At 38.6% G+C, this 21,549-nt stretch overlaps 1 protein-coding gene and 1 non-coding gene across 2 annotated transcripts in view; both read left to right on the forward strand.

Annotated features, from left to right (window-relative positions):
- The window catches only part of NEK1 (NIMA related kinase 1), a 132,849-nt gene that overhangs the window by 31,330 nt on the left and 79,970 nt on the right, over positions 1–21,549 (forward strand). The window contains 5 exon segments of the mRNA XM_070376046.1: positions 9,694–9,753; positions 9,988–10,047; positions 10,142–10,189; positions 10,356–10,430; positions 16,032–16,195. Coding sequence (XP_070232147.1) covers positions 9,694–9,753; positions 9,988–10,047; positions 10,142–10,189; positions 10,356–10,430; positions 16,032–16,195 — 407 coding nt within the window.
- LOC138989062 (U6 spliceosomal RNA) lies at positions 19,962–20,071 on the forward strand. Its single transcript, XR_011465295.1, has one exon. It is a non-coding gene; the product is annotated as a U6 spliceosomal RNA (small nuclear RNA).

The raw sequence follows: 21,549 nt of genomic DNA on the forward strand, positions 1-21,549 counted from the left end.
TTGCTTTTTCCATGATCCAGTGGATGTTGGCAATTTGATCTCTGGTTCCTCTGCCTTTTCTAAAACCAGCTTGAACATCAGGAAGTTCACGGTTCACATATTGCTGAAGCTTGGCTTGGAGAATTTTAAGCATTACTTTATTAGCGTGTGAGATGAGTGCAGTTGTGCGGTAGTTTGAGCATTCTTTGGCATTGCCTTTCTTTGGGATTGGAATGAAAACTGACCTTTTCCAGTCCTATGGCCACTGCTGAGTTTCCCAAATTTGCTGGCATATTGAGTGCAGCACTTTCACAGCATCATCTTTCAGAATTTGAAATAGCTCAACTGGAATTCCATCACCTCCACTAGCTTTGTTCGTAGTGATGCTTTCTAAGACCCACTTGACTTCACATTCCAGGATGTCTGGCTCTAGGTCAGTGATCACACCATCGTGATTATCTGGGTCGTGAAGATCTTTTTTGTACAGTTCTTCTGTGTATTCTTGCCATCTCTTCTTAATATCTTCTGCTTCTGTTAGGTCCATACCATTTCTGTCCTTTATCGAGCCTGTCTTTGCATGAAATGTTCCCTTGGTATTTCTGATTTTCTTGAAGAGATCTCTAGTCTTTCCCATTCTGTTGTTTTCCTCTATTTCTTTGCATTGATCGCTGAAGAAGGCTTTCTGATTATCTCCTTGCTGTTCTTTGGAACTCTGCATTCAGATGTTTATATCTGTGCTTTTCTCCTTTGCTTTTTGCTTCTCTTCTTTTCACAGCTATTTGTAAGGCCTCCCCAGACAGCCATTTTGCTTTTTTGCATTTCTTTTCCATGGGGATGGTTTTGATCCCTGTCTCCTGTACGATGTCACGAACCTCATTCCATAGCTCATCAGGCACTCTATCTATCAAATCTAGGCCCTTAAATCTATTTCTCAATTCCACTGTATAATCATAAGGGATTTGATTTAGGTCATACCTGAATGGTCTAGTGGTTTTCCCTACTTTCTTCAATTTAAGTCTGAATTTGGCAATAAGGAGTTCATGGTCTGAGCCACAGTCAGCTCCTGGTCTTGTTTTTGTTGACTGTATACAGCTTCTCCATCTTTGGCTGCAAAGAATATAATCAGTCTGATTTCGGTGTTGACCATCTGGTGATGTCCATGCATATAGTCTTCTCTTGTGTTGTTGGAAGAGGGTGTTTTTTATGACCAGTGCATTTTCTTGGCAAAACTCTATTAGTCTTTGCCCTGCTTCATTCTGTATTCCAAGGCCAAATTTGCCTGTTACTTCAGGTGTTTCTTGACTTCCTACTTTTGCATTCCAATCCCCTATAATGAAAAGGACATCTTTTTTGGGTGTTAGTTCTAAAAGGTCTTGTAGGTCTTCATAGAACCGTTCAACTTCAGCTTCTTCAGCATTACTGGTTGGGGCATAGACTTGGATTACTGTGATATTGAATGGTTTGCCTTGGAAACAAACAGAGATCATTCTGTCGTTTTTGAGATTGCATCCAAGTACTGCATTTCGGAGTCTTTTGTTGACCACGATGGCTACTCCATTTCTTCTGAGGGATTCCTGCCTGCGATAGTAGATGTAATGGTCATCTGAGTTAAATTCACCCATTCCAGTCCATTTCAGTTCGCTGATTCCTAGAATGTCGACATTCACTCTTGCCATCTCTTGTTTGACCACTTCCAATCAGGCCTAAATGGATGAGTTCCATTATATCCTTTCGCCTTCTTTTCTTTAGTTACTACAAAGCACCCAGGACTCCTGGCATCTCCTTATTACGTAGTTTCTCAGCTCCCTGAGGCTCTGGTCCTACCGTGCTCCAGCCCCTGCCTCTGCAGAGCGCCCGAACTATTCCTCAGAGACCTCAGCGAGTCCACGGTCAGCAAGATCCCCTGCGTTCTCAACTTGTCAAGATCTCTGCACCTTTTTTACTCTAAAACCTGGCTTGTTACACACATTGTTGTGCCACTCTGTCGGGGACCATTTTCTCTCTGGTCCCTCAGTCCTGCTGGATCTGGAGGAGGACGATCACGTTGTGTTCCTTGATGTCATTGCTGGATTTGCCCTGGCTTCCTAAGCCCCGCCACCAGGCTTTGTGTCACATGCTGCTCCTCCCTCTTCGCGGCGATGTCACGGTTCTTGGTGACTTTAGTGTCTTGAGATGATGGTCCTTTCGGTGGTACACTGCCTTTTTGTTTTCTGATTGTTCTCTTTGATGATCTTGTCTCCTGCTTCACTTTGGATCTCTCCCCTATGGCATGCCATCACATTTGTCATCAGGAAGAACACCTACTTCCTAGTCTCAGTTACAGGGACCCCGCTCTTACCACTGCTTCCTGTGTTTCCAGCTTAGTCTCTGAGAACCCGCCTTGAAAACGTGTTTGTTCTGTTTGGATCCATGGATCTTTCCTGGTTTTATCATTGTTCATCCTGTCTTTGTTTTTATTTTCCTTTACCAGCTTTAATTTCATGTTCTCTCATTGTAATAGTTTCCAAAGCTTTTGACTGCTCCACCCAGTGGGTGTGGTTGGAGGAAACCTGCAGCTCTCTGGTCTCACTTGAGTTTAAACCTACAGTGTCAGGTGTGCACTGTCACTGCCCCCCGCCCCCCCATCATGTTTCCGCGGGCCAGTTCCTTTCCTACTTTCTAGATGGTTATCTCCTACCTTTCCTTGTTTATCCCCTCAGGGTGATGAACATTGCTTCCTATTTCACTGAGAAAAAAGAGCCAAGTAGATGAAAATTGCCCACACTCAGCAGCACTCCTGCCTGTCGGTCCTGCCTGTTGCCAGTCTCCTGCTTTCTTCCTTATACTTGGAGGATCTGTCTGTTTTGATCTAGAGTCGACCTTGCTGTTTGTATGCCATCTCTTACTATTATTTTTGCCTTTTAAAGGACTTCTCTTTCTCTTCTGTATCATATTTTTCCTCTGTCCTTAATCATTCCTGTTAGCAAACAAATGGGCTTCCTTGGTGGCTCAGAAGGTAAAGAATCTGCCTGCAATGCAGGAAACCCAAATTCGATCCCTGGGTCGGGAAGATCCCCTGGAGATAAGAATGGTAACCCACTCCAGTATTCTTGCCTGGAGAATCCCGTGGACAGAGGAGCCTGGTGGGTGACTGTCCATATCATATCTTCAGTCTTGTTAAGAAAGCCCTTCCTTCCCTCCCATGTGTCCCTCCAGCCACTTCCCTGGATCTCTGCTCCTTTAATGGCAGAACTTCCCGAAGCCTTGTCTGAATGTCTCCACTTCCTTGTTTCCCCTTCTCTTTTGAACCCCTTCTGCCCAGAGCTTGCTCTGTCACAGCTGTTGGGTCACTGCTCCTGGCAAGGACTTCTGGGAGCCCCAGTGGTTCCATCCAGTGGTCAGGTATCTTCTTCCTCTGCCTCAGCTTCAGTTCACTTGGTTACCCTTTCTTAAACTTTTTGTTCACTTGAGTCCAGAGTATCCCACTCTGCTGATCGTCTCCCTCACTGCCTACCTGCTCTTCTCGCCTCCTGTGTGAGTTCCTCCACACGTCCCTGACTCAGATGCTCAAGTGGTTCAGGAGGCCGGCCGTGGACACCCCCGGACAGCCTCACTCTCTGACAGCACCTCTAAACCCACACCCCGATCTGCATCTCGAGCCTGGAATCCTTTCCTGAGCTCCAGACCTGTCCTGTCCTTGCATGTCTAAGGGGTTCTGCTGGGCTTCTCAGCGCCAGTGTGTGTAACTGTGCGTTGTGTGTAACTGTGCGTGCCGGGCCGCATGGCCTCCCCAGGCTGTGGGTTCTTGTCTCACTACACACTATTAGAATCGCTCCTGACCCCTGGTCACTGTCACCATCATATCCTCTCCTCCTGCCTGCAGAGTCTGTTCCCAGTGTGACTACTGCTCACCACTCAGTCTCACCCTGGGCCAGGCTACCTTGCCCTCCTCAGTGTGTCCGCACTCAGCAGGCTCAGGGCAGCTCTGACAGCAGAGGGCAATCTTTGCCCTTTCCTGTTTGAGACTGCTAGTGCTCCTGCACGTCCTGAAAACTTTCTTTGTTCCAGTTCCTGTAATAATTACAGCTGTTTTCTAAAAGAAAAGGAGTGGTTATTAAGCCACCAGAGGGAGCTCCATGAATGTGCTTCAGTATTTTGGCTCTCATTTTAGCAAAAAAACACAAAACAACACATTTTCTTTTAGTATGGATGTTTTACATATTTTCTCTTCTTTGTAGATTGTGTTCTGGAAATACCTATGTGATCTCAGAGGAACACCTTTGGCATTTTTATTTCACAAATATTTGAGCATCTTATATCTGTGACAGTCTGGTGCACCGAGAGAGAATTTTTCCCTCCATGTGACTTACCTAAGAGTACATAGGTGTCTTAGTTAAACTTTCTCTTGTTGCAAATGGTTGTATAATCTAGTTTAAAGCTAGTCATGTATAACGAGCTGCTGTTATCACTCAGGTTAATATTTTTAAGATTTTGAGTGTCATGTTTTCACAGATGTTGAGACCAGTGCTAGATTTGTTAGGCAAGTGTTAACCTGCGAAACTTGTCAAAATGCAGGGCTCTGTGTCCAGAAATTACGATTCAGCAACTCTTGAGGATACATGTTTTTTGAAAATAGCTTAATCAAGTTATCACTTACATACTATAATTCATCCATTTAAAGTCTGAAATTAAATTATTTCCAATGGATTTGCAAGAATTGTGCAACCATCCCCATAATCAGTTTTAGAGCACTTCATTGTCTCCCCTCAAATCCTTTTCCATTAGCATTCACTCCCTGTTCTCCACCAAACCCCATAGCCCTGGGCAACCGCTGGGCTAGTCTACTTCTGTCTGTGTGGATTTGCTTGTTCTGAATGTGTCATGTGCATGAAGTCATGCAGTGTGTGGTATGTTTATTGCCAGGTAATTCTCTTGTATGGAAGCAGTATGTGTTTTTACAAAGCTCCTAGGTAGCGTCCCCCACTAGTTTAAGTTGTATGTACATAAAATGTACTTTGAAATGTTAACTTTGTAATACCATGAAGAGCATTATCTACAGCTGGTTTTTTTTCCTTGTAGTTCAGTAATAGTTCAGCCAGAAGCAGTCTACTATTTAAAAAGTGGGGGTTGCTGTCTATTAGAGGTGGCAGAATCATTTTAATGAGTGAGGAGCGGGGACTTTTTTTTAAGTAATAGAATGGAAAGTAACAGACTTAGTTAAACATAGTAAAAGTATTTTATGGAATGTGTGTGTGTTTATCTTTATTGGGTCTAAATGTGAAATATCTTTCTTACTGTGGGTTGCTTTTAGAAAAAGTTTGAAAGCTACTGTTCTTTAAGTATTTCAGTATTATTGTCATCTCATTAACCCTAGTGTTAATGGGGTTAGGTGGTGAGATACATGGTTGGCTTAAGTGAAAATTGAAATAACTAGCCTAAGTTTGGTTAGGAGTTGGGATCTAATAATACAGTGAGGAGGTGGGATAGTTCTGAGAACCTATTGCTTCTGTCATTTTGTCAGGGAGCAAAGCTACTATTTATTAATAGTCATTGTGTGAGATTTAATACCACTTATCACATTGCTAATGTAACTTTGAGTTAAAACATCTATAAAATGGATATTTTATGATGGCCATTTAATTAAAATGATAAAACACAGTATAAGAAAATCATTATTCTCCTCTTACCAGTTTATCAACCCATTTAATGGTATCACATAAATATCGTTTTATTGTACTCAAATTAAGTAATGTATTGATTAAATTAATTGCATTTCCTAAGGAGGAAGTTATGTTGAAATTATGTATCATGTTGCGCTTTTTTTTAATAAATTTTTATTGGAGTGTAGTTGCTTTATAATGCTGTTAGTTTCTGCTATACAACAAAGTGAATCAGCTTTTTGTATGCACTAGTCCCCTTTTTTGGATTTCCTTCCCATTTAGCTCACCACAGAGCATTGAGGAGAGTTTCCTGTGCTAGACCGTAGCTTCTTACTGTTATCTGTTTTATACACAGTAGTGTGTACATGTTGGAGAAGGACATGGCACCCACTCCAGGGTTCTTGCCTGGAGAATCCTGTGGACAGAGGAGCCTGGAGGGCTGCTGTCCGTGGGGTCGCACAGAGTCAGACACGACTGAAGTGACTTAGTATGCATGCATGGCTTGGAGAAGGAAATGCCAACCCACTCCAGCGTTCTTGCCTGGAGAACCCCAGGGACAGTGGAGCCTGGTGGGCTGCCGTCTATGGGGTCGCACAGAGTCGGACACGACTGAAGTGACTTAGCAGCAGCAGCAGCAATGTGTACATGTCAACCCCAGTCTCTCAGTTCATCCACCCGTCTCATGTTGCTTTCTAAAGTGGGCAGAAATTTTAAATATCTTTTTTTGTTTTAGTGAAAGAAAACTTTAGATCCCTTTCTACTTCTTTTTTGTATGTTGTAAGCTATATAATATATCTTAACAGTGATATGTTGGGATTAATTTTATTAATTTCATATTGATTGTGGATCATATTTTTTTTGTATTATTCTGAATTCACTTTTAGAGTTTTAGTGCTTATCTGTTATAGTCATTTTACAAAATTTAGGAAATTGAAGCAGTAAGTGGCAAATGAAAGTAATTTCTTATAACATTGACTTTTGTCAAAATACAGCCACTACTGAAATGGAATTGTTAGTGGAGATACTTTACTGATTTAATCAAATGCTGAGTTATTTTAATAATAATGTAAATGATCACTGAAATAATTGTTTTAAAGTAACATTTCCTTTCCTTTGAATTGAAGCCTAACAGGTGAATGTTTTTATACAGTGTTTCTTTTTATATATTTTTTCCTAAGGTAGCTGGAAAATTTTAAAACTGATGCATTATACATAACTTAAGAGTTTTCTGTAAATACTTTTAATCTGTTTTTGGTATATTCAGAACTGTACTTTGAATTGTTTGGAAAATTGTCCCTGTAGTAGGCTCAACATTGATCACAAAATTGAATAGCTAGCACAGGATATAAAAGAAAGAAATCCATGGGTCATTTATACTTATGAACACACATGCAGAAATCCTTAAAAATGTTTTTTAAAAAAGTTAAGTTAAATCAAGCAATTTATCAAAAGAGTAATTCAAAACTTACTAAATAGGATACATTTCAGGAGTGGAAAGATAGTTCAGTAGTCGGAAACTGGTTAATTTCACTGTTAGTAGATTAGAAGAAAAAGTCATATATAAATTATCTCAGTAGATACTGAAAGTTCAGTAGAATTTAACCCTTTAAAAAAACTTACTTGGTTGTTTACATTAACCATGTATAACTTTTTGTATGTCCATCATACCTCAATAAAGTAGTTTTTTAAAAAAAATTCAAATTTCTTTGATTCAAGAAATAGAGGTAAAAATTCTTAACTTGACCCAGTTATATATACCAGAAACCTACATCAGGCATTATACATAATGATGAAAAGTTGGAAGCATTTACATTAAAGTTAGGAACAAGACAAGGGTGTTTGTAATGATGCTATCATTTGATGTTTTTCCAGAAGCCTAGCCCATGAAATTAAAAAGAGAAAGAAATAAGAAACATAAATATTGGGAGAGATGAGAAAATATAGACATTTACAGATATGATTCCCTACCTAGAAACTCCTAGTGAAGAAGCAGAACACTGTTAATGAATTCAGTGACGTGGCCTGATAGAAGTTGAGCATGTGACAGTGAATAATTAGAAAAGGAAATAGACACTCCCTCAGTTACTATAGAATAGCCCTGCTGTGAAAAGTGCAGGATAACTGTGCAAGAAAGGACTCCACATCAGTGGAATGTTGTTTATCAATGAAGAAAGCAAATGCAGATAAATAAACATAATAACAAGGGTTATTCTGAAAACAGTGTTGAGCAACAGAAGTGAGATACAAAGGAATATATATTGTATGATTCCATTTATATAGAACTCAGAACATTTAAAAAAAACAAAACTGTATTGTTTAGGAACATGTATCCAAGTGGCAAAGCAACAGAGACAAGTGAGGTAGTGATTAGTAAAGTGGGGATGGTGGCTGTCTCTCTTGTGGAAGGACATGTGGAGGATTTCTGTGTGTTGGCATTATTCTGTTTCTTGACTTGGGTAGTAGTTACTGGGTTTTTCCTTTATTTTTGCTAACCTCTGTGTATCTCCTTTATCTACTTTTTTATAGGTGGCTTTATATCATAGTTAAAAAAGAAGATGGATAGATGACATAGAGAATTCCAGAAATTGGAATTTATTATGTGATTAATGTGTATTTGAATTTATTATGTGATTAATGAGGCATTTCAGACCATTGTGGGAAAAGATGTATCAGCCAAGAAATGGCTATGAGATAACTGGATTTTCTAGAGAAAAAAATTAGATTCCCAACTCATTCCATGAACAAAAATTTATTCCAGATAAATCTAAAAATAAAAATCTAACTTTAATATTTTAAAATCTAAATTTAAGTTAGATTATATATAACTTCTGAATATAAAAATGAAACTATCCAAGTGGCAGAAGCAAATGAGGTCTGAAATGTCTTCTTTAGTAAAATAGTTTATGCTGATATCATAAAGGAAAAGACTGGCAGATTTAACTATATAAATTACAGACTTCTGTACAGTTTAAGATACAATAAACAGCTGTTCAAAGACAAAATGTAAAAAAAAATTTGCAAATCTGAAATACTCTTTATTTTTCATAATATACAAATAGCCCATAAAATTAGAACAAGTATAAAATAAGATGAACAATTAGCATATTAAAGAAGAAATGTAATTATCTAATATACTGGAAAGTAGTCTTTCCAGATATTAAAAATTTAAGACATTGATAATACTCATTATTTGTGAGGTTATGAGAAAATGAATTCCTTGATGAGAGTATAAATTGATGCAGCTTCTTGAGGTGGCAGTTTTTCTCAACACTTAAATTTCATTATTACTTTATGATTCCATTTAGAAATTGCCCTTTCGAAAGACTTGCATATGATGCAAAATGTACCTACAAGAATGTTTCTAACAGTATGGGGAAAAATTAGAACCAACACAATGTCCTTCCTTCAAGAGTAGTTGAATAAATTAATTATATCCATGGTTTGGAATATCACCATTGTTAAATTGTTTACCACAATGTGGAAATGTCAGGTAATGTTGTTAATAGTGAAAAACATTTTCCCATCGTAATACATTGTTTATTATATTTATGTAAAAAGTATAAAAAGCTAAGACTATGTGTGTATGTATATACACATGTATATAGTTGTGTGTATTCATGTTCATAAAACAGTCTCAGAAAAGATATTTATGAAAATGTTAACAATGGTTATATCTGGAGGTAGGGAGAGAAGTTAAGTATTAACTCATTTCATTTTTTTTTTAAGAAAAATTTCTTCAGATTTGGGCTTTCTAGATGACATTCTGTTTTCATAACGTTAGAGAACTTACAGTTAGCATCTGTACCTGAATACGCTTTTTACTGGATGATTAGGGAAGACCCTTTTTCCATGGTTTCTTTGGATCCCGTGTTTCTCTTTTTTGAACAAATAGTGTATTAGACACTTAAGTGGTTCCTTTTTTTTTTTTTTTTTTTTGAAGGATAATGTATTTTGAAAGAGAGTTATGGCAGTATTGGCTTTACGTTTTTCTTATTTTAAATTTCCATACATTTGAATTTTTCAAATGGATACCTCAAAATCCTTAATCTAATTTGTAGTTTTACTTTCTGTCCAGGCCCATCAAACCCCAGTGAAGAAAGTGAATCCTGGAGAAGAAAGGAGGAAACTGTTTGAGGTATAAACACATCTGTGTGCTTATTTCACAGCTTTGTAAAACTAATTATGAAAAAAAGAAACAAATTTTATAAAACCTCCAAACCTTTCCTCCTTATTTCTTTCAAACAAATACCTCTAACTTATTTCTGTTTTTAAACCTTCCAGGATATACGTCTACCACCAGTATGCTAACTTTACTGATTAAGCTAGAAAAAGTAGTATTTATTATTGATAATTTTTTTTTTTTTTTAAGGAAGCACCAAGAAAAAGAAGATTGGAATTGACTGAAAAAGAAAAGAAGTCTAAGGATCAGGTAGTTATTTCACTGTTATTTTTCTTCTCCAGCCAAGTTGGAGATGATAATTGTTTTAAGAGTTCTAAGAAGTTTGTCTTTAAAATTATTGCAGGTTAGTCTGCTGAAGGCTGAGCAGGTGAAAAGACAGGAAAAGCAAAGGGTGAGAGGATTGTCCATTTTCCCCAGCACACTCCACCACCTCCCCACACACATGCCCCCCCTTTTTCAAAGGATTACACTGGTTTCCTTTTTATTACTAAGTGTATTTCATATACTTTATATTAAATACTTGAAATGGTGTTTTATTTGTTTCTTTCCCCTCAAAGTTGGAGAGAATAAATAGGGCCAGGGAACAAGGCTGGAGAAATGTGCTGAGTGCTGGTGGAAGCGGTGAAATGAAGGTAGGTCTTGGGTACCCGTGCATGTACACTGCTGCTCTTTAACTCCGGTTTCACCCTGCTCTGTGAAATGTATACACCTGGCTTGTTTCTACTAGAGTTCTTCAGCATCTGTTAGGACTTCTTAGTTTTCCTGCACGTACTTATGTAACTCGTACTGATAATTCGTATGTGACAGTTAAAATTGCTTAAAAAGTTTGCTGAGAAGGCTGTGATTCACCATTCCTCTGCCATCTTTTTAAAATCACATACCTGGCTGTGTGCTCTAGTCACACAGAGCTGAGGACCAGACTGCAGTCTCCCCACTGCACACGGCTGCTGCAGCTTCGTCCCCACACTTGTGTTCTCTTCACCTGCTGGCCCCTGCCCACCCTCCCACCCTCTCCACTCCCAGTCCCCACTCCCACTCCCCACTCCAAGCATTTACTTAGATGATCAGTGACCCCGCTAGCCATGGACCTAGATAGGTTAGTTCAGACATTTTCTTTGGGCAGATCCAGACTATATAGCCTTGGACAAGTTACTTCACTTTTCTGAGCCTTAATTTCTTCATTTAAAAAAAATGAAAAATTTCAAGAGTGGTGCACAGAGCTCGACTGTCAAGGGCTCACCTGTTAACTTCCTTTTCCCTTCTTTGTTCTGCCAGTCTAAATCTTGCCTTTCCTCTCTTGCACTCACAGCATCCTTTCCAAATCTGTGGTAGGCTGAATTCTAAGGTGGTCCACAAATTCTTGACTCCAGGTATTACACCTAATGCTCTCCCCTCCACTGGAGTGTGGGGGAGACTGAATTTGGAGTGCAGCAGCCGCCTTGGTCAGGCTGTGTCCTATGGCATTGCTGATGCTATATTCACTGCTGTGGTTCCGTCACTGCTTTATTATAAGACTCCCTCCTGGCAAGCTAGAAGGTTAGAAGGTCAGCGGGACAGCTGCTGGCCTGGAAGAAAGCCCTTATTCACATGGCAAGAAAGTGTAGGGATTCTCTGGGAGATCGTCTGCTGGCTCTCTGACCGACAGCCAGCAAGAACGTGGTAAACTTAGCCATGACAGCACAAGGAAATAAATTCTGCCAGGAACCAGTGAGCTCAGAAGAGGTTCCTGAGCCTCAAATGAGAATTGCAGCCCTGGCTGACACCTTGGTTTCTGCCTGGTAAAACCCTGAGCAGGGGTCTTATTCCTCTGTATTGTAATTTTTAATTCACATAATCCAATCAACTATTACTTAAGGTCTTTAAACTGTGACTTCCTGGGACCCATCTCAATAAACTTGATGTTTAGGCACCAATTATATATTTATTAAGTAGAATTGATTACCATTCTCACTTGATTCTTTTTCCCTAAAATTTACGATTTGAATAAAAGTTTCTCTGTTTTATGTAGACATGGGCTTCCCTGGTGGCTCAGATGATACTATATAATAATCGTACACATTCATTTTTTACTGCTGTGCAATAAATGACCACAGACTCCATGGCTTAAGGCACAGCTATGTGCCTTAAGTCGTCTCAGGTGTGTGGGCATGGATAGTGGATCCCCTGCTCAGGGTCTTACCAGGCAGAAACCAAGGTGTCAGCCAGGGCTACAGTTCTCATCTGAGAATCTGCCTGCAATGCAAGAGATCCAGGTTCTGTCCCTGGGTCAGGAAGATCCTCTGGAGAAGAGAATGGCAACCCACTCCAGTATTTTTGCCTGGAGAACTCCATGGATAGAGGAGCCTGGCGGGCTACAGTCCATGGGGTGGCAAAAAGTCCGACATGACTGAGTGACTAACACACACACATTTTTTACTGTACTATCCACTGTACTGTGACATTGAACTTACTACCCTCTGAATGATAAGGAAGTATCAGGATTTGGCCCATTCTGAAATAACTAACCCATATCTTCTATGATCTGAGAATAAAAGCTTACCAGGATACAGGCCCTGAGATCTGGTCAGGTATTTTATATCAAGTTCATGATTAGTGTTTAGAATTTGGTCATGTTTTTCCTCTCCCTTTGCATATGTCTTCTTTATGCAAGAAAGCATCTTTTTTCCTGTGATGTTTAAAGCTGTATTTAATCCTAAAGTCCAGTTTTATTAATGTTTGATAATAATTAGTGTTAGATATTACGTGCTTATTAAGTTTCTGCTTTGCTTCGTAAACTTCTATTCTGATTTCTGTGAGGATTAGTAAAACTATTTTCCATGACATATAGCAAATTCAGTGCTAGTTTCTGTACTTATTCCCCATGAGGTTTGTAACAGTTAACTTCTTAGGCTGTTTGATTTCTGTACTATTGATAAGTACCTGGAAGCTCAGTAAAATTTGAAATAAGTTAAGGAGATCCCCCAAAATAAAGATAAAACAAAAATAAACATGAAGGGAAATATTTCAGAGTTCATACTATTATTATATACTTCTAAATATTCAGACATTTTGCACAGTATAAATAACCAACTTTTTGATTACTTAGTGTCTGCAAAATCTAGGACTTACCTGCTTTATCCATTTTTTTCCTTTGGTTCTTCTGATAGGTATTTTTTTCTCTTTTTTAAATTGCAGTTGATTTGCAGGGCTTTATCCATTCTTTATCTATCTTTTATAAATCTGTGTTCTTAGAAAAATTATGAAATATTCTATGTATAGTTTGATTACATAGATAACCATGACATGTAAAAGACATTCTGTTGTTTGACACTATGTTGGACTACTACTCAGTAATGAGAAGGAATAGTCTATTAATACATGCATTGACATGGGTCAGTCAAAAATGTACTGAGTGAAAGAAGCCAGGCACAAGAGTGCATATTGTGTGATTCCATTTATATGAAATGGTAGGAAATGGCAAACCCAGTCTCTGTGACAAACAGATCAGTGTTTCCTGGAATGAGGGGCCTTGGATCCAAGTGAGAAACAGGGAACTTTTCTGGGTGATGAATATGCTTTCAATTGTGGTAGAGGTTCCATGGGTGTCTGTGTTTATTAAAACATCAGTCCATGCTTATAATTGGTGACTATAAAGTGAAAGTGAAGTCGCTCAGTCGTGTCCGACTCCTTGCGACCCCATGGACGGTAGCCTACCAGGCTCTGCAGTCCATGGCATTTTCCAGGCAAGAATACTGGAGTGGGCTGCCATTTCCTCCTCCAGGGGATCTTCCCAACCCAGGGATTGAACCCAGGTCTCCTGCATTGCAGACAGACGCTTTACCGTCTGAGCCATCAGGGAAGCCTGGTGACTGTAAAGTGATGTTTAAAGGATTCCATTGTTTCAGTATTCCAGTACAGTGTTTTCAGCATTATTTTGAGTATAGATATCTTCAGAAGTGAAGTCGCTCAGTCGTGTCTGACTCTTTGCAACCCTATGGACTGTAGCCTACCAGGCTCCTCCGTCCATGGGATTTTCCAGCAAGAGTACTGGAGTAGGTTGCCATTTCCTTCTCTAGGGGATCTTCCCGACCCAGGGATTGAACCCAGGTCTCCCACAATGTAGGCAGATGCTTTACCTAGGCAGATGTCCTAAGAGATATGTGTATATACATTATTTTTGCTGAACAGAAACCTTGAACCTCAAAGTTAAGGTGATATTAGTGCCAGACACTAAACTCCCAGTCTTATAGGAGCTGTGACCACCTTTTTTTTTTTTTAATAATAATTTTTTTTTAAAGCACCTCAGCAGACACAAGATCTGCTGGCACATTTTAAAAATAATTTTTATTATATTTTGACTGCACCATGAGGCATACAGGATCTTCATTCCCCAACTAGGGATCAAACCTGTGCCCCTGCACAGGGTCTTAACCACTGCTCTGCCGGGGAAGTCCCTGTGACCACCACTTAGCAAAATTCTGATTCAGGGAATCTTGCCTTGAGATGCAGGTTTGAAAATGTATATGAAGATCACCTTGATGGAGTTTCCTGGCTAATTAAGTATCTTCCTTGTTTCTAACAACCTTCATTTCTTGCTTTTCAAGCTTCTTGAATCAGTTATCTGTATTTATCTTGAGCTAATTTTTAAAAATCTAGGCTTCTTATAATATTGTATGTAAAAAAAAATATTGTATATAGCTTCTTTTGTCCAAATGTTAACACAAATTTTACCTCATTGGGTACTGAGATGTCTTTTGTTTGGTGCTTATATTTTTCTTAGCCCGACTTCCCCGTTAGGATGTCATCACCTGATAGCTCCTCCCCATCTCCTGTCAATGTTCTGGCTTCTGCTCTCTTCTGCGTTTGAGCACATCCCCTCCACTTGAGTCACATCAGTTTGTCTTCCTTTCGGTGCTGTTGGCCTTGCCTTTGAGGGTCCTAATTTCCTCTTCACCCCGTAGTTCTTGTACTCTGAGCCTCTGTATCATTGTGCGCTTACTCAGCTCTCATCTTTCTACCTGTTTTCCGAGAGTTTTCCATGTGCTTGAGCGCGTGTGTCTCTGAGGCTGCATCCTACATCTTCGCCCTCATCCTGTGTTACCCCCACAGAGAACCAGTTCCCGGTAATGCTGGCTTTTTCTCTGATTGCCTTTCTTTACTCACGGGCTGCTTGGCTTGGCATCAGTGCAGCAGCCTTCCGCTCAGTTTCTCTGCCTTGTTCTCTCTCTTATTCTTGTTTCTTCTGTGTAATTTGACTTACCTGCTTAAAAACGGTCTTAGTGCACTTTTCCTGCTAGAAAGTGTATCTGTGCTTTCTGTTATTGATTATGTGAACTCACACACCCTGGTCGGTCAGTTACCTGTAGTGACCTTTTCTAACCAAGTGTAATTAATACTCCCTGTTTGCCTTCCTCATAGTTACCTTCATCTTCATATGTCCTTTATCTCCCTACTGCCAACATCTAAATGTATACCTTCTGTTGCCTTTTTTTTTACTTTAATACCATGGATCATATTTAATCATTTAATCTATCTGTGTTACCTTGTGTTAAAGGCTGGGTTGAGTGTTTTTCTCCAGTGACTTTTTTATGGGTGTTTTTATTTCTCTTTTTTTTGTGTTTTGTAAATTTGCTCAGTACTTACTGCTGTGGCGAGGGTCTGTTGCCATTCATTTGGAAATGAAATGTTTTTCTAGCTTTATACTTTGTTTCCCAGTTTGTTTGTAAACTGCTTAAGGATGGATATATTGTTTTGCTTCTTTTAATTACACTTAGAGTGTATTCCAGTGGTGTTTATATCTTCATTGCTTGTTGAATTGGATTTGAAGTATGTTAATTGCTGTATGTTTTGTTAGGTATAATTTTGAATGTTAAAAAAGCAGGCTCTGTTTTACGTATAAACTATACATATTTAAACTTAATAGGATGGGATCACATAAAATATATAAGAAACTTGTTGGAAAACTTGTTAAGACCAGTTTTTTTCCCCCACAGTTACATACATTTAGTGATATTTTATGTTTTTGTTATATTGAATTATGCTTTACTGTTAGTAACAAGGTATACTACTTTTGACTGTTAATGGTTATAATAGGAAAACATTTTTCTCTAGGCTCTGTGTTTATTAGTATGTTAAATTAGATAATTTGCTTTGTAAGACGCAAGTGTTGAGGTTCACTTTTTTCTTTTGAAGGTAGTAGAGACCTTTGAGGTCTTGTGAGATAAGCATGTGAGAGCTTTTTGTTTGATTCCTAGGCTCCCTTGTTGGGCAGTGGAGGGGCCATGGCTCCATCATCTTTTTCCTCTCGAGGACAGTATGAACATTATCACGCTATTTTTGATCAAATGCAGCAACAAAGAGCAGAAGATAATGAAGCTAAATGGAAAGGAGAAATACATGGCCAGAGGCTTCCAGAAAGGTATGGCTGTTCTGCAAAAGTCACTGTGCTTTGCTTTAGAGGGAGTAGTGGAAGTCATGGTGTATATTTATTGACAGAGGAATCCCACCTGGAGTACATCTAGGATTTCCCAAAGGGCTACAGATCACCACCAACCCTCTGATGCTGATGCTCTCGGAAAACTTAAAAAGGTTTAAAGGTGATGTCTAAACAAGTTAGTATCAACGTGTTGGAGTGTGATGATCCACAAATTCACGCTTTGGTATAATTTTGTCTTTTGTTGTGTACAGCCGGATAACACCACTTCCTGGCTGTTTTCTCCATTATACATAGACTGTCTTTTGCCATCTGAATACAGTCATTTTCTTCGGTGCAAATTTGGCCCTTGACTACATGTGACAAACATGTAGCTCTTCACTTAGGCCTAATTTATGGCTTATATATGTTATAGTTTATTTATGTTATAGGCTGAACATACTATTTAAAGGAACGTGATAACTTTGAACCAGCGTATGGTTGTAATAACTTTATCTATGTGCTTTAAGTAAATCAGAATATATTTAAAATGGAATTGCATTCTATGCAGAACTCCAAATCATGTTTTGAGTCTTCCTTTTCCACATCACTTAGAACCCCACTTTTCTCATGGTCATTTCCTCTTCACGTTCATCTCTGATTGATGACTCACTGTGATCCTGTTGGCTAGGTTTTTCCTTTTTCTCCATAAAATTAATTTAATCTGGTGGCACTCAAGTTTTAATTTGTATGCTGCTGCTAAGTCACTTCGGTCGTGTCCAGCTCTGTGCAACCCCATAGACGGCAGCCCACCAGGCTCCCCCATTCCTTTTTAAAAAAGTATGCATATTTCAATTTTTTAGATTTTCTTCTATAAAAATATTCTGGTAAAGGAAGAACATATCATTTTATGAAAATTTAATTTGTCATTTTTACAGAGAATTTTTTTGTGATAAAAATCTTTATGGTTCTCCCAGTTATAAAAGATTATTAAAAGGTTATTGAGCAGAGGTAAATAATTGAGATTCATATAAATTAATATTATGAATTATGTACCATAGGCTGAAGTATTAAGCTAGTTGTAAATACTTCACATTTTTTGAGAAAAGAGTGCTACAGACTTACACATGTGCATATTTTTTATGAAATAATAATGAAGATTTTGTGTGAGGTTTTTATCCTGGGGTATTATTGGTCTTTCTAGTATATAATTTGTATGGCTTTGTTTTAATTTTAATCAAATCTCCTAAAATACATGTGTATAATGTAAAAGAAAATAGGGAAAGTTGTGTTATGCTTCTTCACACTGTTTATCTTCCAGCACATTTGTTGATTCTTCACAGTTCAAGTGGCAAGCAAGGGACTGGATTGTTGCATTTGCATCAGGCTCCCATATAGTCAGACACGACTGAAGCACCTTAGCAGCAGCAGCAGCAGCAGCCCATATAACCTTGAAATATTTACATATATTTACACTTGAGTTTCAAATTGTGTTCAATGGCTGTGTATCTCAGTTACTTCTGCCGCTGGAACACAGCTTCCATTCAGTCTTTGTTTGAGTTTCATTATTTTAATTTTCAGCTTTTAAACCATTTGTGGCTGTGGAGATCCTCTGTCATTTCCTTTTTGCCAGCTTTGGTGGGCTTAGCATTACTCAGACACATGGTATACATTCTCTTATATTGCTTTGAACCTGTTTTTATAGGTGATAGATATTATTTATTGAACACTTACTGTAAATCAAGTTACATTTATTCATCACAGCATCCTTTTAATTACGTATTACTCTTTTAATCAAAATGAAGAAACTAGGACCTGCAGAGATTTGAAACTTGTGTGTGGTCAGGCCACTAGTAAGCAGAGGAGGTAGAATTTACACTAAGTGTGTCTCCATATAGAGTTCAGCTCCTTGAATACTGTTGTGTTCAAGGGACTTCTCAGCTTCTTGAGATCCTACTAGTGAACAGGTGAAACAGTTATTGATTTCGTTGGTCATAAAATTTCTAAATAGTGGATACTTTAATGATTATCCATGATCTCAAATACTGAATGAACTTTTGTGTATACTCATTGAATTTCATTTTATTTTTTTCTGAGAACATGAAAGAATTGGTAAAAAACTGGAGTTCATCAAGTATTATATAATTTTCAAGAGGCAGATTCTATAAATTAGACTAGCTTTCTCCATATTGATTATAGGCAAGACTACAAATAGAGCCTGCAAACATCCTAAAAGGAAACAGTCATCACCGCAGTGCAGTATAAATTCACAGAGAATAGATTCTGTCAGATACAGCCCTTATTTCTTCTTAGATTTATAGACTGGAACTGTAGTTCTCAAACTGTACTGGGCAACCTGTAGCATCACAGTGCCTTGGATATTTCTCAGTTTTGAGGAACACACAGCTGTATCTGTCAAAGTGTAGAGCATAGTGTTAGCAGCTTTGACCTAACTAGTCATTGACTGGAACTGCTAGGTATTTCTGTTGGCCTAGAGGCATTGTGAAAATTTTACTTGGATACCTAGTAGAGTATACAAACTTCATTAGGATACATCTTTTAATTTCATGCAGCCATGAAATTAAAAGATGCTTGTCCCTTTAAAGAAAAGCTTTGACTAACCTAGATAGCATATTAAAAAGCAGAGACATTACTTTGCCGACAAAGGTCCATCTAGTCAAAGCTGTGGTTTTTCCAGTAGTCGTGTATGGATATGAGAGTTGAACCATAAGGAAGGCTGAGTGATGAAGAATTGATGCTTTTGAACTGTGGTGTTGGAGAAGACTCTTGAGAATGCCTTGGACTGCAAGGAGATCAAACCATTCAATCCTAAAGGAAATCAATTCTGAATATTCTTTGAAAGGACTGATGCTGAAGCTCCAATACTTTGGCCACCTGATGCGAAGAGCCGACTCAGTGGAAAAGACCCTGATGATGGGAAAGATTGAAGGCAGGAGGAGAAGGGGACAATAGAGGATAAGATGGTTGGATGGCATCACCAACTCAATGGACATGAGTTTGAGGAGGCACCAGGAGATGGTGAAGCACAGGGAAGCCTGGTGTGCTGCGGTCCGTGGGGTTGCAAAGAGCTGGACATGACTAAACGACTGAACAACAACAAGGATACGGTTGCCCGGGCGTCTCAATGTAGACAATGTAAGGTGAAGAAATATAAATAAAGGTTGTCAGGTATATTAGTCATTGGTTAAGGAATTATATTCAGAGAATGCTGGTTAATATTTTGATGTTGTCCAAACTTAAAACGTTTTAGAAGCACGTCTTCTTGAAAGTTTTCATTTTTAAGGAGGACATAGAAAAAATACTCACAGGATATAATTATCATATTTCCAGAAGACATGAAGTGAGATAAATAGTAAATATGTTGTATGACTCCTCCAGTTCAAATATTATGATTCTTTTGGCTTGAACTTTGTTGTATCATTGACATTACAGAGCATTTTCTCCACACTGTCCTCACTTCCATTTTTATAATTTGTATGTCATTGGCCTACCTGGTCAGTTCTTTTCCCTGACCAAACTGAATCAGCAAACTGAAATCTGTAGTCCTCTAAGATTCATTCATATTATCTTTCTCATATTTTTGATAGCCTATATTTGTTTCTTCCTTCTTTACGTGTTATTTTTCTTCTCTTTTTATCAGTTACTTTGGCTAGTCTAACTTTGCTTATATCCTTGTCTTAATAACACACCTCCTACATTAGCTTTAGACTTTAATTTTTACAGCAATTTTAGTTTCACAACAAAACTGAGGGTGGTACTCACTTCGGCAACACATATACTAAAATTGGAACGATACAGAGAAGATTAGCATGGCCCCTGCTCAAGGATGACATGCAAATTCATGAAGCATTCCATATTTTTGTGCTGGGAAAACTGGTCAACCACTTGTAAAAGAATGAAACTAGAACACTTTCTAACACCATACACAAAAATAAACTCAAAATGGATTAAAGATCTAAATGTAAGACCAGAAACTACAAAACTCCTAGAGGAGAACATAGGCAAAACTCCGACATACATCACAGCAGGATCCTCTATGACCCACCTCCCAGAATATTGGAAATAAAAGCAAAAATAAACAAATGGGACCTAATTAAACTTAAAAGCTCCTGCACAACAAAGGAAACTATTAGCAAGGTGAAAAGACAGCCTTCGGAATGGGAGAAAATAATAGCAAATGAAGCAACAGACAAACAACTAATCTCAAAAATATACAAGCAACTCCTACAGCTCAATTCCAGAAAAATAAATGACCCAATCAAAAAATGGGCCAAAGAACTAAATAGACATTTCTCCAAAGACGACATACAGATGGCTAACAAACACATGAAAAGATGCTCAGCATCACTCATTACCAGAGAAATGCAAATCAAAACCACTATGAGGTACCATTTCACGCCAGTCAGAATGGCTGTGATCCAAAAGTCTACAAGCAATAAATGCTGGAGAGGGTGTGGAGAAAAGGGAACCCTCTTACACTGTTGGTGGGAATGCAAACTAGTACAGCCACTATGGAGAACAGTGTGGACATTCCTTAAGAAACTGGAAATAGAACTGCCTTATGACCCAGCAATCCCACTGCTGGGCATACACACTGAGGAAACCAGAGTTGAAAGAGACAGGACATGGAAGCAACCTAGATGCCCATCAGCAGATGAATGGATAAGAAAGCTGTGGTACATATACACAATGGAGTATTACTCAGCCATTAAAAAGAATACATTTGAATCAGTTCTAATGAGGTGGATGAAACTGGAGCCTATTATACAGAGTGAAGTAAGCCAGAAAGAAAAACACCAATACAGTATACTAACACATATATATGGAATTTAGAAAGATGGTAACAATAATCCTGTATATGAGACAGCAAAAGAGACACTGATGTATAGAACAGTCTTTTGGACTCTGTGGGAGAGGGAGAGGGTGGGATGATTTGGGAGAATGGCATTGAAACATGTATAATATCATATATGAAATGAGTCACCAGTCCAGGTTCGATGCACGATACTGGATGCTTGGGGCTGGTGCACTGGGACGACCCAGAGGGATGGTATGGGGAGGGAGGAGGGAGGAGGGTTCAGGATTGGGAACACATGTATACCTGTGGCAGATTCATTTCGATATTTGGCAAAACCAATACAATATTGTAAAGTTTAAAAAAAAAAAAAAAAAACTGAGGGTGGTGCAGAGGTTCCCATGTGCTGTCCCTTTACCCTTGTCAGCTTCTCCCACCAGAGTGGTATTTTGTTACAACTGGTGAACTTAGGTTCAATTAGCTTTTACAATTAGAACCTCAATCATGTGAGATCATCTTCTGAAAGCTTTGAGTGCCTGTTTTG

Source organism: Bos mutus, chromosome 8 (genome assembly GCF_027580195.1).
Source record: "Bos mutus isolate GX-2022 chromosome 8, NWIPB_WYAK_1.1, whole genome shotgun sequence".
NCBI classification, from domain to species: Eukaryota; Metazoa; Chordata; class Mammalia; order Artiodactyla; family Bovidae; genus Bos; species Bos mutus.